Source organism: Gorilla gorilla, chromosome 16 (genome assembly GCF_029281585.2).
Source record: "Gorilla gorilla gorilla isolate KB3781 chromosome 16, NHGRI_mGorGor1-v2.1_pri, whole genome shotgun sequence".
NCBI classification, from domain to species: Eukaryota; Metazoa; Chordata; class Mammalia; order Primates; family Hominidae; genus Gorilla; species Gorilla gorilla.
In genome coordinates, this window is record NC_073240.2 from 99,661,734 (window position 1) to 99,685,113 (window position 23,380).

Here is a 23,380-nt window from a genome sequence, read left to right on the forward strand (position 1 = left end):
AAAACCTCAAATCAATCCAAATTACATCACCTAGGGAATGCCAAAATACAGTGTTCTACATCCATACCACGGGACGTTATTTGGCAATAAAAAGGAATAAGAACTGATGACACTCACCACAACACGGGTGAACCTTGGAAAAATTATTACGGCGTCTAAGTGAAAGACGCCAGCCGTGAAAGACCCCGTATGGTGTGATTCCACTTACATGACATATCCGGAAGAGGCAAATTTATATATAGATTAGTGGCTGCCGAGGGCAGGAGGAGGGGTGAGTGGGGAGGGAGAGACTCATGGGCGCGGTGTTTCTTTTTGGGGCACTAATGGTGGTGATGAGGGCACAGCTCTGTAAATATACTAAAAATCATTGCATTATTACTTTTTTTTTTTTTTTTGAGACAAGGTCTCACTCTATCACCCAGGCTGTAGTGCAATGGCACGATCTCCACTCAATGCAGCCTCAACCTCCTGGGCTCAGGCAATCCTCCCACCTCAGCCTCCCAAGTAGCTGGGACTACAGGCGCAGGCCACCACACCCTGCTAATTTTTGTATTTTTGTAGAGTCACAGTTTTACCACGTTGGCCAGGCTGGTCTTGAACTCCTGAGCTCAAGTGATCCACATGCCTCTTCCTCCCAGATTGCTGGGATTACAGATGTGAGCCACCTCGCCGGGCCTGAATTATTACTTTAAATGAGGGAACTTTAAGGTTTGTAAATAATATCTCAATAGAGCTGTTAAAAAATAAGAGACAGGAACACAGAAAACCGAAAAATAAAATTGATTTAATAAAAAAAACACAACACACACAAAGATGTGCATTATGGGCAGTCCTGCACACACTGCTGGAAGGGACCCCTGCACACGGCCTCACAGCTGGCATGGACTGGGCAGGAGGTTGCTCTCAGTTCCACGGCATTGCCTTCTAACTTGTGTGGTCAGTACATATGCCCTTAAACAAAGCCATCGATACATCAGCTGTTCTTCCCTGAGAGGTTTCTTTTATTGAATAGTAACTTCATCAAACCCCTGAGACATTTTTAAACATTTATTTTCATGTAAACACAAAATATTAACCATTCATCTCAAATAGCACAATGCTCACAGCACACACATCCCATGTGAAAGGTTGCATCTGACACCACACACAGGGCACCCTCTAGGCTGTAGACTTCACTCTCCTTCTATGGTCTGTGCCACCTGCACAGAGAGCCCAAGTGTAAGGGGGAGGGGGGAGGCAGGCTTCACGATGTCTCCATATGAAGCTCTAAACTATATTTCTAGTCAATTGGACCCTTCCATCTTTGTAATGGGTGCAAGAGAGATGAAAACTCCAGTGGAACACTCCAGAAGAGATTCCTCCAAAGAGAAGAGAGTTTCCTGAGGCCAGTATCCATACCTCACTTATATCCCCTGTCCCCGGCACAGAGCATGTCCCTGAGAAAGCATGCTGAATATCTATTGTACAACAGAATGGATGGATGGATGGATGGATGGACGGATGATGGATGGAGGATGGATGGATGGATGGAGGATGGGTGGGTGGATGGATGGATGGATGGATGGATGGATGATGGATGGATGGAGGATGGGTGGATGGATGGATGGATGGATGGATGGATGATGGATGGATAGAGGATGAATGGATGGAGGGAGGAAGAATGGATGGATGATGGATGGGTGGATGGATAGATGATAAATGGATGGATAGATGGATGGCTGGATGGAGGATGGATGGATGGATGGATGGATGGATGGAAGATGGAGGATGGATGGATGGTGGATGGATGGATGGATGGATGGATAGATGGATGGATGGAGGATGGATGGATGGAAGATGGATGGAGGATGGATGGATGGATGGATGGATGGATGGATGGATGGATGGATGGATGGATGATGGATGGAGGATGGATGGATGGATGATGGATGGAGGATGGACGGATGATGGATGGATAGATGGATGGATGGATGGATGGATGGATGGATGGAGGGATGGATGGATGGATGGATGGAGGGATGGATGGATGGATGATGAATGGATTGGATAGATGGATGGATAGGTGGATGGATGGATGATGGATGGATAGATGGATGGACGGACAGACAGATGGACAGCTGGGTGCATGGATGAATAAATAACAGGTCCCACCATGTGTGTCCTTTGACTGCTCAAGGGAACAGATGATATATTCCCAGAACTTGGGACTGTTGGTAGTCTCCTCACCAGGCCACAGGAGGGGCTTTATTACATCCTAAAAAGGTAAAACCCTATTCTTCTGTCAACAAAGTAACCAGGCAGCCCAGGGCTGACCCTGCAGCTGAACTCCAATGGCAAGGAGCAGAGGCAGCAGGGCCCCTGGCTTCTCCAAAGTCAGTGATGAGTACAGAGGGGTTTGGGATGTCCTCGGCAATGGGATTGGATTTGCATTTTCCCAAAAGGAGGGGCAAGAACTTGGGTTGTCTGCCTCAAGAGGGCCTGACCAGCTTTCTCTGGGAAAAATCCTACTGAAATCATCAAGGCTGGGCCCAATTGCAGAGAAAGCACCACCCCAGCTCTCGGGGAGCAGGCTTTGGGCTCCCTAAAGCAGCCTGGATTTGCGCCCCACCCTTGAGGACGGCAGGCGGCCCTGGGACAACTCTGCCTAGTCCATTGGATCTGGGGCCTAAGAGCAGGTCCTTGTCTCTGCATCCCAAGAGCGGCCATACACAAGCTACCAAGCAGGGCTCCATCAGTATTTGAGAAGGGGGAAGCCAATGTCACATTCGAGCCAGGCTATCATTTTTAGTTACTTTTACTACCACAAGCCTTTCCACTCAAGGCCACCAATATTCTAGAAGCACGATCTGCCCAAATTCCTACCCAGTGCTTCCCATATGAGCTCTCTGAGTGCCTTCTGTATACCAGGCCAGAAGAGCGCTCCAGGCCTACAGTAGGCACCATCCAGCCACTGCCCCTGCCCTCAAGGCACTCCTGATGTGGCTGAAGCCTCCCGGGAAAGGACACGTGTACCCCTGCAAACCTCTTTGGTGTCTGGAAAGGACACGTGTACCCCTGCAAACCTCTTTGGTGTCCGTAGTCTCACGGCAACAGCAGGGCTGGCATGCACAAACCTGCAATGGGTTTCTACAGCCCAGATGGAACGGGTGTGGCCCCTTCCTGAGCATCTTTAAACTTCTATAAGGAAAGAGGTACATTCAGTAAAACATCCCTGTGGTTCCGGTAAAGTCCCACCAATTTATCCTGAGAAACAGAAACCACGTTAGTTTTAACGAGTAAGCTTCTGAAACGTTTAGGAACTGTCAACAATTAACTTAGGGAAATATTTCCTCCCTGTGGCACGGTGTCGCATGCTGAGCGCAGCACGTTCTCAGGTACTCTAGAGCCTGAGCCCACCTCAGAGGTAGGTGGGGCCCGTGGGGTCACTGGCCCCTCAAAGATCCCCAGGGAAGGTACGCTCCCAGCCACACAAGTCTCAGACCCGTATCCTGGGAGCCCAGGCAGGCCTCTGGACCTGGCCCAGATGGGCGTCTGGAGACGTCAGGGACTGGGCCTTGTAAGCTTGCCTGGTGGCTGCCCTGCCAGCCTGGCATCCTCCTCTTCCACTCCACACTCTGGATCATTCTTTGTGTCTTCCATTTCTTCTCCACACATCCTCTCCTGAAGTCAGAAAAGAATCCACAGGCATTCCAATTAAATATGGCAATGGGGTCGTCCTGCACAGTCTGGGGCTGGACGTTCAGGACATGGAGGTGTCCTGTCTGGCTTGTGCCTGCACTTCCTGCTGAGATTCAGAATAGGCCAGGTTCAAACGCTCCAGCCAGCCATGGGGAAATCAGATTTTGTGCATAAAAGCACGTATTTACTGAAAGGAACTAAAGGACAGCCCAGCCTGGGGAGACCAGAGAAAGGGCAGGGAAGGAAGCACTGCTTTCAAAGCTGGCACCCCATGCTCAAATGTGCAGAATTCCCCCAGGTCCACACCCATGGGCGTTACAGTACCCTGGACATTTCTGCTTCCTCTAACAGGTTGAAAAGAAAAGTCAAGGATCAGCAGAAAAGGCCAAGTACAACGCTCTCTGTTCGGTGCCTGTTGGGTCTTAGGTTAGCCCATCTTTCCATGGTGAACCAAAGAAAATGAAAGCCCTCATCTGCCAGATGGCTAGAGCTAATGTCAGACAGGAAGCAGATTTCTAAAACAATCCAGCACTTACTGGGATATTTTCTGCTTTCATTGTTGAATCTTCTATTTCAGAGCAATATATTTTCCAAAATAAGCAGTATTTGTCCATGATGTACAAGTGTAAGTTTAAAGTAATTTTGGACTCTTTAGGGATTTGAAAGTAAAGACCCTTTGGCACCAGAGAATGGACATTTTCACAATACCCGGTGTGGGCAAGAGTCTGGTTTAGCCACAAGAAAACCAGGAAAACCTAAAATTTTATAAAATACTGAATGACAGCAAGCTACTAAGAAATATTCTTAATATTCCCTCAAGATTCTATTCTACAGTCACTCTGGATTGTACAAAAACCTAATACCTAATTCCACTCCATCCCAGCAATCTGGGCTTTTGCAGTGGAGGAGGAAAGAAAGACAAATTTGTCTTGCTTTTTGTTCTGCTTGACAGACACTGGTCCATGGCAAAATTTGAAATTCAGATTTTTCAATATTTCCTTAACGATGCAAGGTTACGGCCAATTCCCATGTGTTCTGTTCCATTTTGGTTTCGTTAGAGCTTGTCTAGTTAAGAGAAGAGAACCATAAAAAATCTAATTACAAAGGCCTCTCCGCGCAACACCCCCCTCCCATGATAGCCCAGAGATTCTGAGCCTAGACCAAGGCCCTGCTGCCACGAGAAGCCCACAGCCAAGTCGTCTGGGAAGCTGCCTGGCAGGTTCAGACCACGGCTTCACTAAGCAAGGACAACCTGATCACTAGGAAAGTGAGAGTTTCATGGGGTGATATAGTATCACCATACCTTGCTGCCGTCTCCAGGGCCAGGCTGTCTGGGTCTGTCATTCTGAGAAGTCCTCGCATGACGGCTCACGTCCTCGGAATTTCCTGGGTGTGCTGCCCTCCCCAAGCAACAGAAAGAGGGTAAGCAAATGAGGGTGGCTCCCAAGGGGCTGGACAATCAAGAGGAAATAGTACACTGGGGACCTTGCAAACATGTTGATAGCCATGAACCAGTTCTATCTCTCTCTCTCTCTCTTTTTTTTTTTTTTTTTTTTTTTGAGATGGAGTCTCCCTCTGTAGCCCAGGCTGGAGTGCAGTGGCACCATCTGGGCTCACTGCAACCTCCACCTCCCGGGTTCAAGCGATTCTCCTGCCTCAGCCTCCCGAGTAGCTGGGATTACAGATGCCTGCCACCATGCCTGGCTAATTTTTGTACTTTTAGTAGAGATGGGGTTTCACTATGTTGGTCAGGCTGGTCTCGAACTCCTGACCTCAAGTCATCCTCCTGCCTCAGCCTCCCAAAGTGCTGGGTCAGTTCTATCTTCTTGACCTTCACTTTGCCATTTGCTGCAATGCTCTCCAGAAGACAGGAATACCTGCCAGGTGTCAGGAGATGCAAAGTGATGGTTCCACTCAAGCATTTCTGAGCTGGAATTGTGATCTGTTCTTCCAACGATTCTGGCATTCAATGGACTCACATTTCCAGTTCTTGTCCTGGATCCTTCTTTTTGCTCACCAGTGGCTTCGCTCACAAGAGAGGTCATAATCACCCACGTTCAGTGAGTCTCCCTCCTCTCCTACCAAATCAGTACCGACTTGGAAAGGGATGACTTTCTCGTCCTCCTTTGCACCTCCACACCCCACGCCCCCAAATCCATATGTGTGTGTGTGTGGTGTTCAGATCCCTAAAAAAAATACACAGTTTTGCATTTCAGCTGAAAATACCTATGTAACACATTTTGTTTACTAAAGAACAAATGAATTATTTAGTTGTTATCTATATAAGTAAATTTTTAAATTTATTTACAGAACTGTATAAATTAGCAAAATTTGGTTTGGCAAAATTTAATTGTGGGCACTTAAAAATACTAGCACACTTGAGTTCTGTCGGCCATAGAGTTTTTATATCACTCAGTAGTAGGTGCCCACGTAGTTAGCTGGTAAATAAGTTCAGAAGCCAGGTCAGCCCTGTTCACGACTGCATCCCTAACGTCTAGGACAGTGCCTGGCACGTCTGTAGATGCCCCATTGACAGTTAGCGAATGAACAAATAAAGGAATACATGAATGAATGAATGAGAAAATGAAGTAGATAACCCATTATCAATTTTCCACCTTTCCTAATGTTTTTATGTGTTGTGAGCTATCAAATATTTACTTGTATTTCATTCCTAATTGAGGTTCATTAAATCTTTAAAAATGAATGCACTAATTACTCATTTGGAAGCACACCTGGAGGTATCAGAGCACTAATCACAGAGGTAAGTCATCATCCAAGGCTGCAGTAGACGACAATGGCCACTAAGGGGAGCCACACAACCTGTCAAAGAGCAGCATTAGACAAAAAAACACACCCAGTATGGTGGTTTTGCCCCCGGCACTTCCCAGCACACTGCACCACCACAAAATCGCTGTTGCTATTGTACTCTATAACGTATGAGTCACCAGAACAAACTGAGAAAAAAGGTCAGAACTGCAGTTTGCTGGGCATCAAACTTTCAAAAAAGTAGCCCCCGCTTCCCTTCTCATATTTTTCACATCTCTTGATGCAAAGATCCTTCTGGTTGAAAAATTAAATGCAAATAAAGTATTTGTGGATGACAACTGAATCCATTAAAAATTCAGCTGGAGAAGGAAAGCAAAAGTATGACTTACAGATTGAAAAAAAATTAATTTTTAAAGCAGTGGTCAATTATTTCCTGATCCCGGCAACAATTTTGTAAAAGAACATTTCACTGTTGACATATTCAGTTTCATTCTCTCTGGTAAAGAAACTTAAGGCATGTTCAGGCTGACCGGGAAATCACATCAGATGCAATTATGATCCTATTGGTCAAGTTTCAAAGGCTTTGTCTGTAACTGAGTGTAGGAAGAAAGAAATTTCCCACAAACTCCTTCCCTCAAAAGGTCTGCATAATCTGTAAATATTTTCAGGGCCATTATAACCTGCAGATGTTATCAACAGCCAAGATCGCACAAACTTTTAAAGACCTGGCCCGCCAATCAGGCTGCTTCAGAAATAGTCTTTAAAACATTTGCAAGGAGCACAAGTTAATTTCCCTTTGAAATGTTGTGAAATGTTCATGCCTTATTTAGAGCAAGAAGCAATTGATTCCACTGGGCTTCTTGCTTACAGTTCTATTTCTATGGCACATAAAATTATAGGATACCTCCAAAATAACCATCAGGAAAAAGAAGGGAGAGCAGATAAAACTTGAAAAAAACAGAACAAGTCAAGAAAGCAACTCTAAGAATCACTGACTAATTTAAGACTAACATCCAGTTAATGGCCTACTGAGATTCCCAGGGAAGAGAAGGTTCCGGAATCTGCATTGTTCGGTGACCCGTAAGAAGTTCTAATCCACTAACACTTGCTGATTTCCATGAAGAGAGAAACAGACGAGAAACTGCAGAGCACCGAGCTAATCTGTGATCACATTTGCAGCCCCAACTCACCAACTTGAAAAAAACCTGAGATGTCAGCACTAACTGTCATAATGGTTGCAAGCTGAAGCCGGTTGGCTGAAAACCTTCCTGAGTGAATTAAAATCCTGACTGCGGGCCCTCGAGGGGAAAGAAGATGTGGGTGAAACTGGGAACTAGCCATGATTTATACAGGCAGTGAAAAGACCATAACTTAGAATTTTTTTTTAAATAAAGAGTTTTAGTAATCTAATTATATCCTAATTATAATGATAACCCTTCTTCCTTCAAGGGACTCAAGCATGCTTCTGGAACATTCTCTGTGCAAGTCCCCTCATTTGCTGTTTTAAAACGAGAGTTGGTGAATCTCAGAGTGAATTAAAGTGACATGTTTGGCATATGACTTCCAGCTCAGTTTCCTCTGCCCAGACCACACCGACTCCCAGCTCTTGAAACAGTCCCAGTGGGATTCTCCAGGAGGAGCCATCTCCCCAATTAGGAGAAAACATCCTCGTCCCTGCTCACTCCTCTGGCCCGTGCGATTTCCACATTTCAATATGCAATGCATTTTCTTTTTCCATTCCCAGCCAAGCAACTGAAACATCCAAGCACAGAGGTTGTGCGAGGCCCCACAGCCTCATTTGTGAAGCGTGTCCATAAACTCCAACAGCTAGACAGCTCAGTGCCCAGGGACCCGACCGGCTTCCCTTCATTCCTAACTCAGTGCCACAGGGCAAGTCACTTAACCGCCTCATTAGGATCACAGCACAGCCCCGCCCTGCCATGCCTCCTTCCCCGGTGCCTGGTCACCCCATGAATATCTGTAAAGATCCATTAAGCCTTCCAGCATAAAAGCACAACTGATCACTATTATCATCAATAAACTCCAAGGCACACTCACCTGTCAACACCTAAGGTGGGTCAGTCACCACGTGGAGAGAAAGCCTGGCACCTCGGCTGCCTGTCAATCCCCTAATGAGCCACATGCAGCCGCAGAAATGGCATTCGACGCTGACGGGAGCACCCACTCCAGGAGTGAAGGAGAGCCAGGGCTTGCATTTTGGACAGTTAATTTAAATTAACTGTCCCCCTCACCTCCCACCCATGGCAGCACCTGAAGCCTGGAGGTGTCCGCTGCCCCAGCCCTGGCCTGGCCTCGCCTCTTAGTGCTGAGCTGAGAAGCGCTAAGCTGAGAAGCGCCTGCTATGGGCAGCCGTTCCCCATTTGCGAGATTTAGAAAGTTCACTGTCAAAAAAGCAACTTGGGGTCGGGCAGGGTGGCTCACACCTGTAATCCCAGCATTTTGGGAGGCCAAGGAGTGCGAATCACCTGAGGTCGGGAGTTCAAGCCTGGCCAATATGGTGAAACCCCATCTCTACTAAAAATACAAAAATTAGCTGAGCATGGTGTCACATGCCTGTAGTCCCAGCTACTCGAGTGGCTGAGGCAGGAGAATCCCTTGAACCCAGGAGTCGGAGGTTGCAGTGAGCCAAGGTTGCGCCATTCCACTCCAACCTGGGTGACAGAGCGAGATTCTGTCTCAAAAAAAAAAAAGAAAAGCAACTTGGAAACCCAGACACTGCAAGCCTGCTTTCCCATCTGGCTGATCAAAGGATTTCCCACCCGCTGCCTCCCCTGGAAACCCACCACCAGAGGCTCTGTTCTCCTGCTTCCTTCACTAAACCCCACTGGCAAACTGCCACTGGGGCACTGTCTCAAGCAACCAGAAACTGAAGACGGAATGCGCATCTGTCAACAGGGAAATAAATGACAAAACGTCCACGCGACATCATACTATGCTGCTGTGAAAAAGACCAGGCAGCGGTTTTGTAGAACGTTGTCTCTGCGATGCTGCCATTACGTGTGCAGTCCCCTCAGAGGTGAGGAGGATAGAAGACTTGCTTGTCATAGTAAACCCTTTTGAGTTTTCAACCAAGTGCACACATCACCTTTCATCACCTGTTCAGAATCGTGTTTTCAACTCACCTTCAGCTAGGCAGAGGAAACCGATCTTCTTATATGTTTCAATAATCTAATTGTAAAAGGGGAGTCCCTTAGTCCCAGGGAGCTCCTAACTGCTAAACTGGGGGTGATCTTTTTGAGCAAGAAGGATGGGAAGGTGTGCTTCACTCAGGGGGGGAACGTTGGAGGATAAGATGTCCTCACCCAGGTCCCGCCCCTCCTTTGTTCTTGCCACAACAGAAATAACATCTATATGGGTCTCATTAGATCACTGTAAATCCACGCTAGTATTGAAACCAGAAATAAATAGACACAGTGCCGTGTTTCAGTCCTACTCAGTCTGGAAGCCTTGCCTGGTGAAGCTGAACCTTTAGCCAGATATTGGTGCACTGGCCCCAGGACCCCCGGCGCTCCACCTCCCACAGGCGTCCTCGCTCCTCCGGACAGACCAGCAAGAACTGCCTGCAGACTGGGAGAAGGGAACGCAGCATGAGTCAGGAAGTCCCCCACCTCACCCTGGTTCACTCTGCACCAGCTCTCTGGGTCTCCGACACAGCCCACTCCAGTCCTCGAGCAGCCCTCCACCCGCTGATCTCTGCTGGAATCCCTGCTGCACTCAAACCACCTTTGCACCTGCCTACCATGGACACGTCCACCTCCCCGGCTTCTCCTGGTGAGGAGCTCTCATCTCCACCCTTCCCATCTGCATTCATTTACTAGGGCTCTCTAACAAAACACTGCAGACTGGGTGGCTTAACCCAGGAGTCTCCAACCCCTGGGCCACCGACCAGTGCCAGGACACACAGCAGGAGGTGAGTGGTGGAGGAGTGCGTGAAGCTTCATCTGTATTTACAGTTGCTCCCATTGCTTGTGTTACCACCTGAGCTCCGCCTCCTGTCAGATCAGCGGCAGCATTAGATTATCATAAGAGCGCGGATCCTATCGTGAACTTCGCATGCGAGGTTGAGAACTCCTTATGAGAATCTAACGCCTGATGATCTGTCACTGTCTCCCATCACCCCCAGATGGGACCATCTAGTTGCAAGAAAATAAGCTCAGGGCTCCCACTGATTCTACATTATGGTAAGCTGAATAATTATTTCATTATATATTAAAATGTAATCACAATAGAAATAAAGTGCACAATAAATAAATGTAATGTGCTTGAACCATCCTGAAACCAACCCTTTGTCCCTGCCCCATCCGTGGAAAAACTGTCTTCCACGAAACCAGTCCCTGGTGCCAAAAAGGTTGGGGACCACTGGTTTAAACAACAGAAATTTATTTCTCACAGTTATGGAGGCTGGACGTCCAAGATCAAGGTGGCCCAGGGTTGGTTTCTCCTGAGGCTTCTCTCCTTGGCTTCTGAATGGCCATTTTCTCCCTGCATCCTCACACGGCTGTTTCTGTTTGGGTCCATCCTGGTGCCTCTCTTCTTAAGGACACCAGTCACACTGGACTAGGGGCCCGCCCTTAGGACCTCGTTCAACCTTAATTAGCTTTTTAAAGGCCCTATCTCCAAATGTGGTCACACCAAGGGCTTCAACATATGAATTTGAGTGGGGGACCCAATTCAGTCCTTAGCACCATCCACCCTGGCCGCTCTTCATGCACCGTCCTTCCTCCCTCCCAAAGAACCTTCAAGCTTATCCTCTGCTCCCTCCCGGATTCCAGAGTCCACTCAAGGTTCCTAGACTTTTATGCCAACATTCATGGGTGAACATTTTCACATGGCAATGTCCCGAATCCAGGTGAATGGGAAACTGCTCCTGGTTCTGCAGGTGCCCATGAGGACTCCATTAGGCCCTCTTCTTAACATTTGGGGGGCCCCGGGGAAGAACACAGATGGAAACCTACAGAGTGCAATGCTAAGTGCAGGCAGGCCTCGGAGATACTGTGCGTTTGGTTCCAGACCACCACAATAAAGCAAATATGACAGTAAAGCAAGTCACGCAAATTTTTTGGTTTGCTAGTGCATACATGTAAAAGTTATGTTTATACTATACTGTAGTCTAGTAAGCATGCAATAGCATTTTGTCTTAAAAATACAATGTACATACCTTAATTAAAATATATTTTAATGCTAAACAATGCTAGTGATCATCTGAGCCTTCAGGAAGTCATAATCTGTGCTGGTGGAGGGTCTTGCGTCAAGGTTGGTGGCTTCTCAGGGTGGGGTTGCTGTGGCAATTTCTTAAAATAACACAGCAATGAAGTTTCTTCCACTAATTGATTCTTCCTTTCACAATAGATTTCTCTGCAGCATGTGATGCTGTTTGACAGCATTTTACCCACAGTAGAACTTCTTTCAAAATTGGAGTCCATCCTCTCAAACCCTGCTGCTGCTACTTTCTCAACTAATTTATGGAATATTCTAAATCCTTTGTTGTCATTTCAGCAATGTCCACTGCATCTTCAACAGGAGGAGCTTCCAACTCAAGAACCCATTTTCTTTGCTCATCCATAAGAAGCAACTCCTCAACTGTTCAAGATTAATCATGAGATTGCAGCAATTCAGTCCCATCTTCAGGCTCCACTTCTAATTCTAGTTCTCTCTCTATTTCCACCACATCTGCAGTGACTTCCTTTGCTGAAGTCTTGGACTCCTCCCTCAAAGTTATCCATGAGGGTTGGAATCGACTTCTTCCAAACTCCTATGAATGTGGATATTTTGACCTTCCATGAATCATGAGTGTTCTTAATGGTGTCTAGAATGGTGAATCCTTTCCAGAAGGTTTTCAGTGTACTTTGCCCAGAACCATCAGAGGAATCACTATCTATGGAAACCTTAGGAAGTGTATTTCTTAAATAAGGCTTGAAAGCTGAAATTATTCCTTGATCCCCAGGCTGCAGAATGGATATTATGTAAGCAGGCGTGGAAATAACATTAATCTCTTTGTGCATCTCCATCAGACCTCTTGGATAACCAGGTGCATTGTCAATGAACAATAATATTTTGAGAGGAATCTTTTATTCTGAGCAGTAGGTCTCAACCGTGGGCTTAAATTATTCAATAAAACATGCTATAAACAGACACGCTGTCATCCAGGCACTGTTGTTCCATTTCTAGAGCACAGACAGAATAGATTTGGCATAATTCTTGAGGGCCTTAGGATTTTCTGACCAGTAAATGAGGACTAACTTCAACTGAAAGACACCAGCTACATCAACCCCTAATAAGAGACTCGACCTGTCCTTTGAAGCTTTGAGGCCAGGCATTGACTTCTCTTTTCTAGCTATGAAAGTCCTAGATGACATGTTCTTCTAGTAGAAGGCTGTTTCACCTACATTGAAAATCTATTGTGTAGTGTAGCCACCTTTATCAATGATCTGAGCTAGATCTTCCAGATAACTTGCTGTAGCTTCTGTATCAGCACCTGCTGCTTCATCTTGCACTTTTATGTTATGGAGACAGCGTCTTTCCTTAAACTTCATAAGCCAACCTCTGCTAGCTTCAAACTTTCCTTCTGCAGCTTCCTCAAATCCCTCAGCCTTCATAGAATTGAAGAGAGTTAGGGCCTTACTCTGGGTTAGGCTTTGACTTAAGGCAATGTTGTTGCTGGTTTGATCTTCTATCTAGACCACTAAAACTTTCTCCCTATCAGCAATAAGGCTGTTTTACTTTCTTATCATTTGTACGTTCACCAGAGTCGAACTTTTCATTCCCTTCAAGAATTCTTCCTTTGCATTCACAACTTGGTTAACTGTTTGGTGCAAGAGACCTAGCATTCAGCCTACCTCAGCTTTTGACATGCCTTCCTCACTAAGCTTAGTCATTTCTAGCTTTTGATTTAAAGTGAAAGACATGTGACTCTTCCATTCACTTGAACATTCAGAGGCCATTGTAGGGTTATTAATTGGCCTAATTTCAATATTGTTGTGTCTCATGGAATAGGAAGAGAAGGAAGGAACAGCTGGTCAGGAGCAGAATCAGAACAGGCTCGTGTATTGATTAAGTTCACTAACTTACACGGGCATGGTTTGTGGTGCCCCAAAACAATTACAATAGTAACGTCAAATATCACTGATCACAGATCACCATGACAGATATAATAATAATGAAGAAGTTTGAAATATTGCGAAAATTACCAAAACATGACACACAGACACGAAGTGAGACCATGCTGTTGGAAAAATATCCCCGATAGACTTGCTCAAAGCAGGGCTGCCACAGCCTTCAAAATGTAAAACACGCAGCATCTGCAAAGTGCAATCAAGGGAAGAGCAGTGAAATGAGGAACGCCTGTCTTCCAAAGGTACAAACCAAGTTAGCAAAGCGCTATATATGACACGTTCTGCCCTCCTATCTTGACAAATATAACTTCCTAACAACAGGAGAAGCTCGTTTCAAATTTAGAATTCTTGGACTCCTTGGAGTGTTGCACCAGAATGTGGCAATACCAAGCGAGCTGGCCCCCAGCCGGCAGTCCACCCCCTTCTCCTCCCACCCCAGCCCCCGATACCTCAAGGGGCCTGTGAGTACAAATGTGGCCATCCTCCCCACACGCCATCCACAGCCCCCCAAGAGCCGCCCCTGGGCTCTAAGGATGTGCAAACTAGTGGCATGGTCCACCCTCATGAGCCTAGACCATGGGATGAGGTCCACTCAGGCCCACAGTGGCCACTGGCAGGAATCCTGGGGTCCTGGTACCCTGAGCCAGATTAGAAGGAGCAGCATGAGCCAGGTGGGTACCTCCTCTTGGGCCCATGGAGTCATCGCCCCCCTGGAGGGAGATGCAGTTGAAAGAAGGCTCAAAGCATGGGGCCCAGGGCAGGAGTCCCTCCTGTCCAGTTGGAAGGCATCAGTGAACTCAATAAAAACCTGACAGGCACATCTGGGTGTCTGAAGCCCAGAGAGAAGTAGCGTGAGTCAGAATCAGCACGTTCAGATCTTTCTTTGCAGGCAAAGACAGTGGAAGGACCAGAGGGATCATAGGGCCCTACAGGGTCTTAGCAAGGCTGGCCCAGGCTCAGTAGCCAGCCCTTAGCCTTGGAGTCCACTGTTCCTTTGAGTAAAAGGCTGTCTTCCACTTCCTTGCCAAAGCCTCCTGAAACCCTGAGGTGGCCTGCACCTGAAACAAGGAGGAGAGGGCCTGGAAGGACATGGGTGTGGACAGAGGACCAGCTGCCTGGGCCCCCGAATGCTCCTGCACCTGAAACAAGAAGGAGGAGGGGGCCTAGAAGGACATGGGTGTGGACAGAGGACCAGCTGCCTGGGCACCCGAATGCTCCTACACCTGAAAGTGAGCTACATGGTGCAGGAAGTCTCAAGCGCTCTTTGCAGAAATTCAAGGCTCTTCAGAGTTTTAACAACAGACTAAGAGTTTGAAAATACAAAGAAACAGCCAGACCCACTTGAGGAAAAGTATGTTTTTACCTGCTTTTCTTTATGACTTCACAGCAACAGAAGCTTCCTTGCCTTTCCTAACTGTTCTCTCCTATCCCTTGAGCCAGAAAGACACCAGAAACTGCATACTAAGCGTTCAAAAACAGCCGCACACCAAGAACAGGGGCAGAGCACAAAGTAGGGTGTGTGTGCTTCATGGGGGAGAAGGGGACTCAGAGACATGCTCTCCAGAGCCTCCGACCCTCATCACCTTAGAGTGTGATGTTTCACATCAGAGCTGTTTCATCCTCCTCTGGCAAACGTGGATAAAGAATATGGGAGGGAGGCGTCTTGTGCGTAGAGAGCTACACAGACGCTGGAAAGCCGAGCCCATTCAGAGCTTGCCTTTCTACCCGGTCCCTGCCTTCCCTTCAGCTCCTGGGCTCTCCCGTGGCTTCTAGTTCAAAGGACAAAGTGAGGAACTACAGGCGTCAAGTGAAAGAGCATAGGCACTCCAAAGCCCCGCAGCCCGCAGCCTGACGGCAGCTGTCCAGATTCCCTCCTCTCTGAGCTCGTTGATTTGTGATTGTTTCCAAATCCAATTATTTTCCAGCTTGGGAGAGTTCACTTCTAGTGATCAAACATGAAGTCTTGGTTTCTGCTGCAGCAACCAGAGATTTCTCAGAAGGAAGGAAAACCCCAAGTGCGTGCCGCCGAGCCAAGGCCTGCACATGCCCACGAGGGCTCCCCAGGGCCTCCTCCTGCAGAATCCCCCGGAATGCACGTGTGTTATCCATCACCCTTACCCAAATGCTTCTGCACGACACAAGGGGGGTTTACCTTGGTACATGGCAGGAGACATCGGGCAGCTAACCCCCAGGGCCTTGTCCTTTGGGAATGTCTCACAGAAGTCCCGCAGCATGGCTGTTCCCAAGCCTCGGCGCCAGTGTTTCCTCCTGATGAACACGGTGTCAAAGACAGGCAGCAGGTAGCACGCACCGGTGCCATCACCACACAGTCTGCCTGCAGAGAAAGAAAGAGACACACACTATCCCCTGGGCTCGCGGCTGACCCACTAGGACCCTGTAAGGCCCCTGCACAGCCAGAGTTATGGGTACCTCCTGGAAACATGGTCAGTTACACAAGCTAAACAAGTGATGCTAAAATAGCAGATCATTCTCCAGTTGACTGATCAGCTTTCTTTACAAACTCACATGATACAAGACCACTGGACTGAAATGAAAGGTGAACCCGGGATACTAGGCAGAGTGAGGCCACTCAGGCAGCATCCTCCTCAGATTCCTCCCTTCACTGCACACTGTTCAATGAGACCCTTGGAGCCAACCAGGAGTATCTGGCAACATCAACTATCTCCCTGCAGAAGTGAAACCTAAAGAGACCAATTCGACCCATCTCTAGGGTATGCACTTGTTTCAGTAACTCCAGCAAGGGCTCACCGTGTCCAATTATAGCAAAATGCACTTACCCCAAATAGACACAGCACCAGGCCCTGCTTCTCATGAAATATTGATGGCCCTGCTGCAGCAGAGCCAGAGAGGTGACAATTGGCACCCTCCCCACTTTTCACCCACAACTTAACTGTATCGCAACCAAAGTCAACACCAGCACAGTTGCCATTTCTGCAATGAGAACATGGCCTTTCAGCCAGGCACCTCTGTCATCACCCTAACTAGAACACCAGTTCTACACTGGGCCTACTAGCTCACCTTCCTCACCTCCAAACTGCACAGATGCCCATGCCCTAGATGCAATGGAAGAAGAAAACAAATATGGAGCATTTTCAGCTTCTGTTGGAAGTGGTGGTATTTGTCCCTGCCAAGATTCAGAAGTGGGTAATTTCCCAAACAAACAAAAATGACTCCGATTCTAATCAGCCAGACTGAAATGCAAAGATACACACTGCCATGGTGAACTGTTTGCAAAAATGGCCACGATTACTTCTTTCCTATGGCCATGCCCCTTTGCATCTGATTTTGAAGCTCCTCCCATCAAGAGATGGGATCAATTTCCCCTCACCTCTAATTCCAGCTGGCCTTGTGACTCACTTTGGTCAACAGAATGAGGCAGAGTGACAGCACCACCACTCTAAGCCTAGGCCTCCTGGGGTCCAGTGTGCCTGTGTTCTCTCTCAGATCCCTGCAACACACCACAAAAGCAAGCCCAGGGTGACCTGCTACCATGAAAGGAATATGGCCCACGCCCTGCTGCGGTCCCAGGGAATGTCTCGCCAGCCCCAAGCAGCAGAGCCACCTGACAGGCAGGTTACCATGGATAAACAGCAAGCCCAGCTAGACTAGAAAACCACCCAGCTGAGCTCAGCCTAAAATGCCAAGCAAAAGAATTGTTAGCTAAATAAGCAGTTACTATTTCATACCAAAAATGAATTTAAAAATAAATAATCTACAGCCAATAAGGAAGCTCATTTCTCTTGAGACACTAACTATAAAATATTTGGGATTTCAAGCTTGATGCGCTTGAGATAACAGTACCAACTTGCTTGCAATTATATTATTTCAATATATAGAAGATGAGAGCAATGTTCTTGTAATTGTGAAGTCTTCCAAAACTAAAAGGCTTTAATATTAAATAAAGATGCAATTTAATTTACAATAGCATTAAAAAGAAGTAAATAATTAAGAGTATGTTTAACAAAAGAATCTTGAACACCAAAAACTACAAGACATTGTTGAGAGAAATTAAAGAAGAGCTAAATAAATGAAGAGAAATTCCATGTGCATGGATTGGATGACTCAATTCTTACGATAATTCTTCCCAAAATGATCTGTAAACTCAATGCTAGCTCTATCAAAATCCTCTTTGTAATTCTACAACTAAGCATGTGAAAGGATGCTCCACATCATATGTTACTAGGAAATCACAAATTTAAACAATGAGATGCCACTACACACCTATTAGAATAGCCAAATTATTTTTTTCGAGACAGAGTTTCGCTCTTATTGCCCAGGCTGGAATGCAATGGTGCGATCTCAGCTCACTGCAACCTCCACCTCCTGGGTTCAAGCAATTCTCCTGCCTCAGCCTCCCAAGTAGCTGGGATTACAGGCATATGCCACCATGCCCAACTAATTTTTGTATTTTTAGTAAAGACGGGGTTTCGCCATGTTGGTCAGGCTGGTCTCGAACTCCTGACCTCAGGTGATCCGCCTGCCTCGGCCTCCAAAAGTGCTGGGATTACAGGCGTGAGCCACCACACCTGGCCTAGAATAGCCAAATTCTTTAACACAGACAACAACAAATGCTGGTGAGGATGTGGAACAACAGGAACTGTCATTCATTGCTTGTCAGAATACAAAATGGTGCAGCCACTTTGGAAGGCATTTTGGCAGTTTCTTACAGAACTAAACATACTCTTACCTTGTGATTCAGCAGTCACACTCCTTGATATTTACTCAACGGAGTTGAAAACGATGTTCACACAAAAATCTGCACACAAATATTTATTCATAATTACTAGAACTTAGAAGCAATCAGGATGTACTTTGGACGGTGAGTGGATAAACTGTGGCTCATCCAGTCAATGTAACATTATTCTGCACTAAAAAGAAATGAGTTATTACTATAAAAAGATATAGAAAAACCATAAGGGCATATTACTAAGTGAAAGAAGCTAACTGAACAATGACATTCCATTGGATTCCAACTACAGTAATGTGCTTCATAAAGACGTTTCAGTCAACAATGGACCACATGTGCAATGGAGATCCCATAAGATTAAAATACAGCTGGAAAATTCCTGTCGCCTAGTGATAGTCATAGGCATCATAAGTCGTAATGCAACACGCTCTTCATGTGTTTGTGGTGATGCTGGGGTAAACCCACCTACCACACTGCCAGTCGTGTAAAAGTCTAGCACATACAGGCCGGCCACGGTGGCTCATGCCTGTAATCCCAGCACTTTGGGAGGCCGAGGTGGGAGGATCACTTGAGGTCAGGAGTTTGAGACCAGCCTGGCCAACATAGTGAAACCCCATCTCTACCAAAAATATAAAAAAATTAGCCAGGTGTGGTGGCATGCACCTGTAATCCCAGCTACTCAGGAGGCTGAGGCAGGAGAATTGCTTGAACCCAGGTGGCAGAGATTGCAGTGAGCCGAGATTGCACCACTGCACTCCAGCCTGGGCAAGAGAACAGGCCTCTGCCAAAAAAAAAAAAAAAAAAAAAGTCTAGCACATACAATTATGCACAGTACCTAATACCCAATAATGATAATAAATGACTGATACTGGTTTATGTATTTACTATACTATATTTTTATTGTCATTTTAGAGCATACACTTTCTACTCATTAAAAAAACAAAATTAACTGTAAAGCAGCCTCGGGCAGGTCCTCTAGGAGGTATTCCAGAAGAAGGCAGTTATCCTAGGAAATGATAGCTCCACGCATGTTACTGCCCCTGGAGACCTTCCAGTGGGACAAGATGTGGAAGTGGAAGACAGTGATATTGACAATCCTCACCCTGAGTAGGCCTAGGCTAAGGAGTGTGTTTGTCTCTTTGCTTTCAGCAAGAAATACTTTTAAACTTTAAAAAAAATTTTTTTAATTAAAGCTTATAGAATAAGAAAATATTTATGTACAGCTGCATAATGTATTTATGTTTTAGCCAAGTGTTATTACAAAAGAGTCAAAAAGTTAAAAAAATCAAAAAGCTTTTGTAAAGTAAAAAGGTTACAGTAAGCTACAGTTCATTTATTATTGAAGGAAAAAGTAGACATTTAGTGTAACCTAAGTGTACAGTGTTCTAAAGTGCACAGTAGTGCACAGTACTGTCCTAGGCCTTCACATTCACTCACCACTCACTCACTCCCTGAATCACCCAGAGAAACTTCCAGTCCTGCAGCTCCACTCACGGTAAGTACTCTACACAAGCATACTGTTTTTAAATCTCTTTACTGTACCTTTTCTATATTTACATATGTTTAGATACAGAAATACCATTATGTTACAATTGCCTCCAGTAATGAGTACAGTAACGAGCTATACAGGTTTGTAGCCTAAAGATGACAGGCCATACTCCACAGCCTAGGAGTACAGCAGGCTCTGCCATCAAGTCTTATGTGAATACATTCTATCATGTTCACACAATGATGCAATTGCCTAACAATGCATTCCTCAAAACATATCCCTGTGGCTAAGTGACAAATGACTGTATATTACATTCTGGAAAAGGCAAAACTAGGGAGGCATGGTGACCGGGCGCGGTGGCTCACACCTGTAATTCGAGCACTTTGGAAGGCCAAGGTGGGTGGATCACCTGAGGTCAGGAGTTCAAGACCAGCCTGGTCAACATGGCGAAACCCCATCTCTACTAAAAATACAAAAACTGAGCCACGCATGGTGGCTCATGCCTGTAATCCCAGCTACTTGGGAGGCTGAGACATGAGAACTGCTTGAATTGGGGAGGTGGAGGTTGCAGTGAGCCAACATCATGCCACTGCATTCCAGCCTGCGTGACAAGAGTGAGACCCCATCTCAAAAAAAAAGATCTGTGGTTACCAGGGCCAGGAGTAAGAAGGATGAGTAGACAGAGTACAGAGGAATTTTAGGCAGTGAAACTACCCTGTGTGATATTACAACAGTGGACACATGCCATTAAACATTTGTCACAACCCATAGAAGTTACAACATGGAGTAAGCTCTGATGTAAACTATGAACTTCAGTTAATGATAATCTATTCTTATAGGCTGAACCTTGTGTCTCCAACATTCGCAAACCCACAGTACCTCAGAAGATACTTTCTTTGCAGATGGTTGGAGATAAGGCCTTTAAAAGAGGTCATGAAGCTAAAAAGGAGGCCATTAGGATATGCACCACTCCAACCTTCTTACAGGGACTAGTGTCCCTATAAAAAGAAATCTGGACACACAGAAAGACACCAGCAATACTCAAGTACAGAAAAGACCAAGTATGGACATAGTGAGAAGGCAGCCATCTGCAAGCCAAGAAGAAGCCTCTAAAGAAAACAAGCTTTCTGACACCTTGACCTTGAACTTCTGGCCTCCATAACTGTGAGAAAATTAATTTCTGTTGTTTAAGTCAGTAGTCTCCAACATTTTTGGCACCAGGAACCAGTTGCATGGAAGACAATTTTCCCATGGACCAGGAAAGGGAGGGGATGGTTTCAGGATGATTCAAGTGCATTACATTTATTGTGCACTTTATTTATATTATTATGGTGTAATATACAATGAAATAATTATACAACTCACTATAATGTAGAATCAGTGGGAGCCCTGAGCTTGTTTTCTTGCAACTAGATGGTCCCATCTGGGGGTGATGGGAGACAGTGACAGATCATCAGGCATTAGATTCTCATAAGGAGCACGCAACCTAGACCCCTCGCATGTGAAGTTCACAGTAGGGTCCGCACTCTTACGAGAATCTGATGCTGCCACTGATCTGACAGGAGGCAAAGGTCAGGTGGTAACATGAGCAATGGGAGTGACTGTAAATACAGATGAAACTTTGCTCACTTGCCCACCCCTCACCTCCTGCTGTGCAGCCCAGCTCCTAACAGGCCACAGACTGGTACCAGTCCATGGCCCGGACACTGGGGACCCCTAGTTTAAGCCACCCAGTCTGTGGTATTTTGTTATGGAAGCCCTAGAAAACTAGTGTATATGTCAATATTGGTTCATCAATTGTTAACAAACGTACCTCACTAGCGCAATATGTTAATAATAGGGGAAATGATTGGGGGAGGGGATACATTGGAACTCTGTACTTGCCCCTCAATTTTTCTATAAAACTAAAAACTATTCTAAAAATAAAGCTTATTCATATTTTTTAGTGTATCAGGTATTTTATAAAATGAGGTTGGACCTTTACTTTACATCATACATAAAAAAATTATTCAAAATGGATCATAGACGTGAATGTAAGAGCTAAAACAATAAAGCTTTTAGAAAAAGTAAAAATCTCCCCAACCTTGGGTTAGGCAAAGAGTTCTTAGATTCAACACCCAAAACACAATCAATTGACAAACGTAACTTCATCAATGTTTTAAATGTTTTGTTTCAAAAGGCACGACTGGGGAACATGGCGGACGGGAGGCAGGACTAGATTGCAGCTCTGACTGGGACAGACAGAGCAGTGTGTGGAGGCTCGCATTGTAAATTTTTGCTCCAGAACAACTGCAGGAATAAATCAGGAAACCTGAGAGGACCCACAGACTCCCTGAAGGAAGCAGATTGCTCCTGCAGGACCCGGGAGACACCCCAAATACTGTGCTGGTATCCATGACTGAGAGACCCACAGACGGTTCACATCACAGGACTCTGTGCAGACAACCCCCAGTACCAGCTGGAGCCTGGTAGACTTGCTGGCTGGCTAGACCCAGAAGAGAAATAACAATCACTACAGCTTGGCTCTCAGGAAGCCACATCCATAGGAATAGAGGGAAAGCACTACATCAAGGGAACACCCCATGGGACAAAAGAAGCCTTCAGCCCTAGCCCTTCCCTCTGACAGAGCCTACTCAAATGAGAAGGAACCAGAAAACCAACTCTGGTAATATGACAAAACAAGGTTCTTTAACATCTCCAAAAAATCACAGTAGCTCACCAGCAATGGACCCAAACAAAGAAGAAATACCTGATTTACCTGAAAAAGAATTTAGGAGATTAGTTATTAAGCTAATCAGGGAGGCACCAGAGAAAGGCGAAGCCCATTGTAAGGAAATCCAAAAAATGATACAAGAAGTGAAGGCAGGAAATAGATATTCAAGGAAATAGCATTAAAAACAAATCAAAACTCTGGGAAACAACAGACACACTTATAGCAATGCAAAATGCTCTGGAAAGTCTCAGCAATAGAATTGAACAAAGAGAATAAAGAAATTCAGAGCTCAAAGACAAGGTCTTCAAATTAACCCAATCCAACAAGACAAAGAAAAAATAATAAGAAAATGTGAACAAAGCCTCCAAGAAGTCTGGGATTATGTTAAATGACCAAATGTAAGAATAATCAGTGTTCCTGAGGAAGAAGAGAAATCTAAAAGTTTGGAAAACATATTTGGGGAAATAATCGAGGAAAACTTCCCCAGCCTTGCTAGAGCCCTAGACACCCAAATACAAGAACCACAAAGAACACCTGAGAAATTCATCGCAAAAAGATCATCACCTAGGCACATTGTCATCAGGTTATCTAAAGTTAAGACAAAGGAAAGAATCTTTAAAGCTGTCAGATAAAAGCACCAGGTAACCTATAAAAGAAAACCTATCAGATTAACAGCAGATTTCTCTGCAGAAACCCTACAAGCTAGAAGGGGTTGGGGCCCTATCTTCAGCTTCCTCAAACAAAACAATTAGCCAAGAAATTTGTACCCGGTGAAACTAACCTTCATATATGAAGGAACGATGTAGTCTTTTTCAGACAATCAAATGCTGAGAGAATTCGCCACTACCAAGCCACCACCACAAGAAGTGCTAAAAGGAGCTCTAAATCTTGAA

At 45.6% G+C, this 23,380-nt stretch overlaps 1 protein-coding gene across 1 annotated transcript in view; it reads right to left on the reverse strand.

Moving 5' to 3' along the window:
* Window positions 1–1,032: 1,032 nt before the first annotated feature.
* FAM169BP (Protein FAM169B) overlaps window positions 1,033–23,380 on the reverse strand; it is a 78,817-nt gene continuing 56,469 nt past the window's right edge. Inside the window, exons 4-6 of the mRNA XM_055364069.2 lie at window positions 15,730–15,912; window positions 4,982–5,073; window positions 1,033–3,660 (exon numbers count right to left, since the gene is read on the reverse strand). Coding sequence (XP_055220044.2) covers window positions 3,541–3,660; window positions 4,982–5,073; window positions 15,730–15,912 — 395 coding nt within the window. The 3' untranslated portion in view covers window positions 1,033–3,540. The remainder of the gene's footprint in view (window positions 3,661–4,981; window positions 5,074–15,729; window positions 15,913–23,380) is intronic.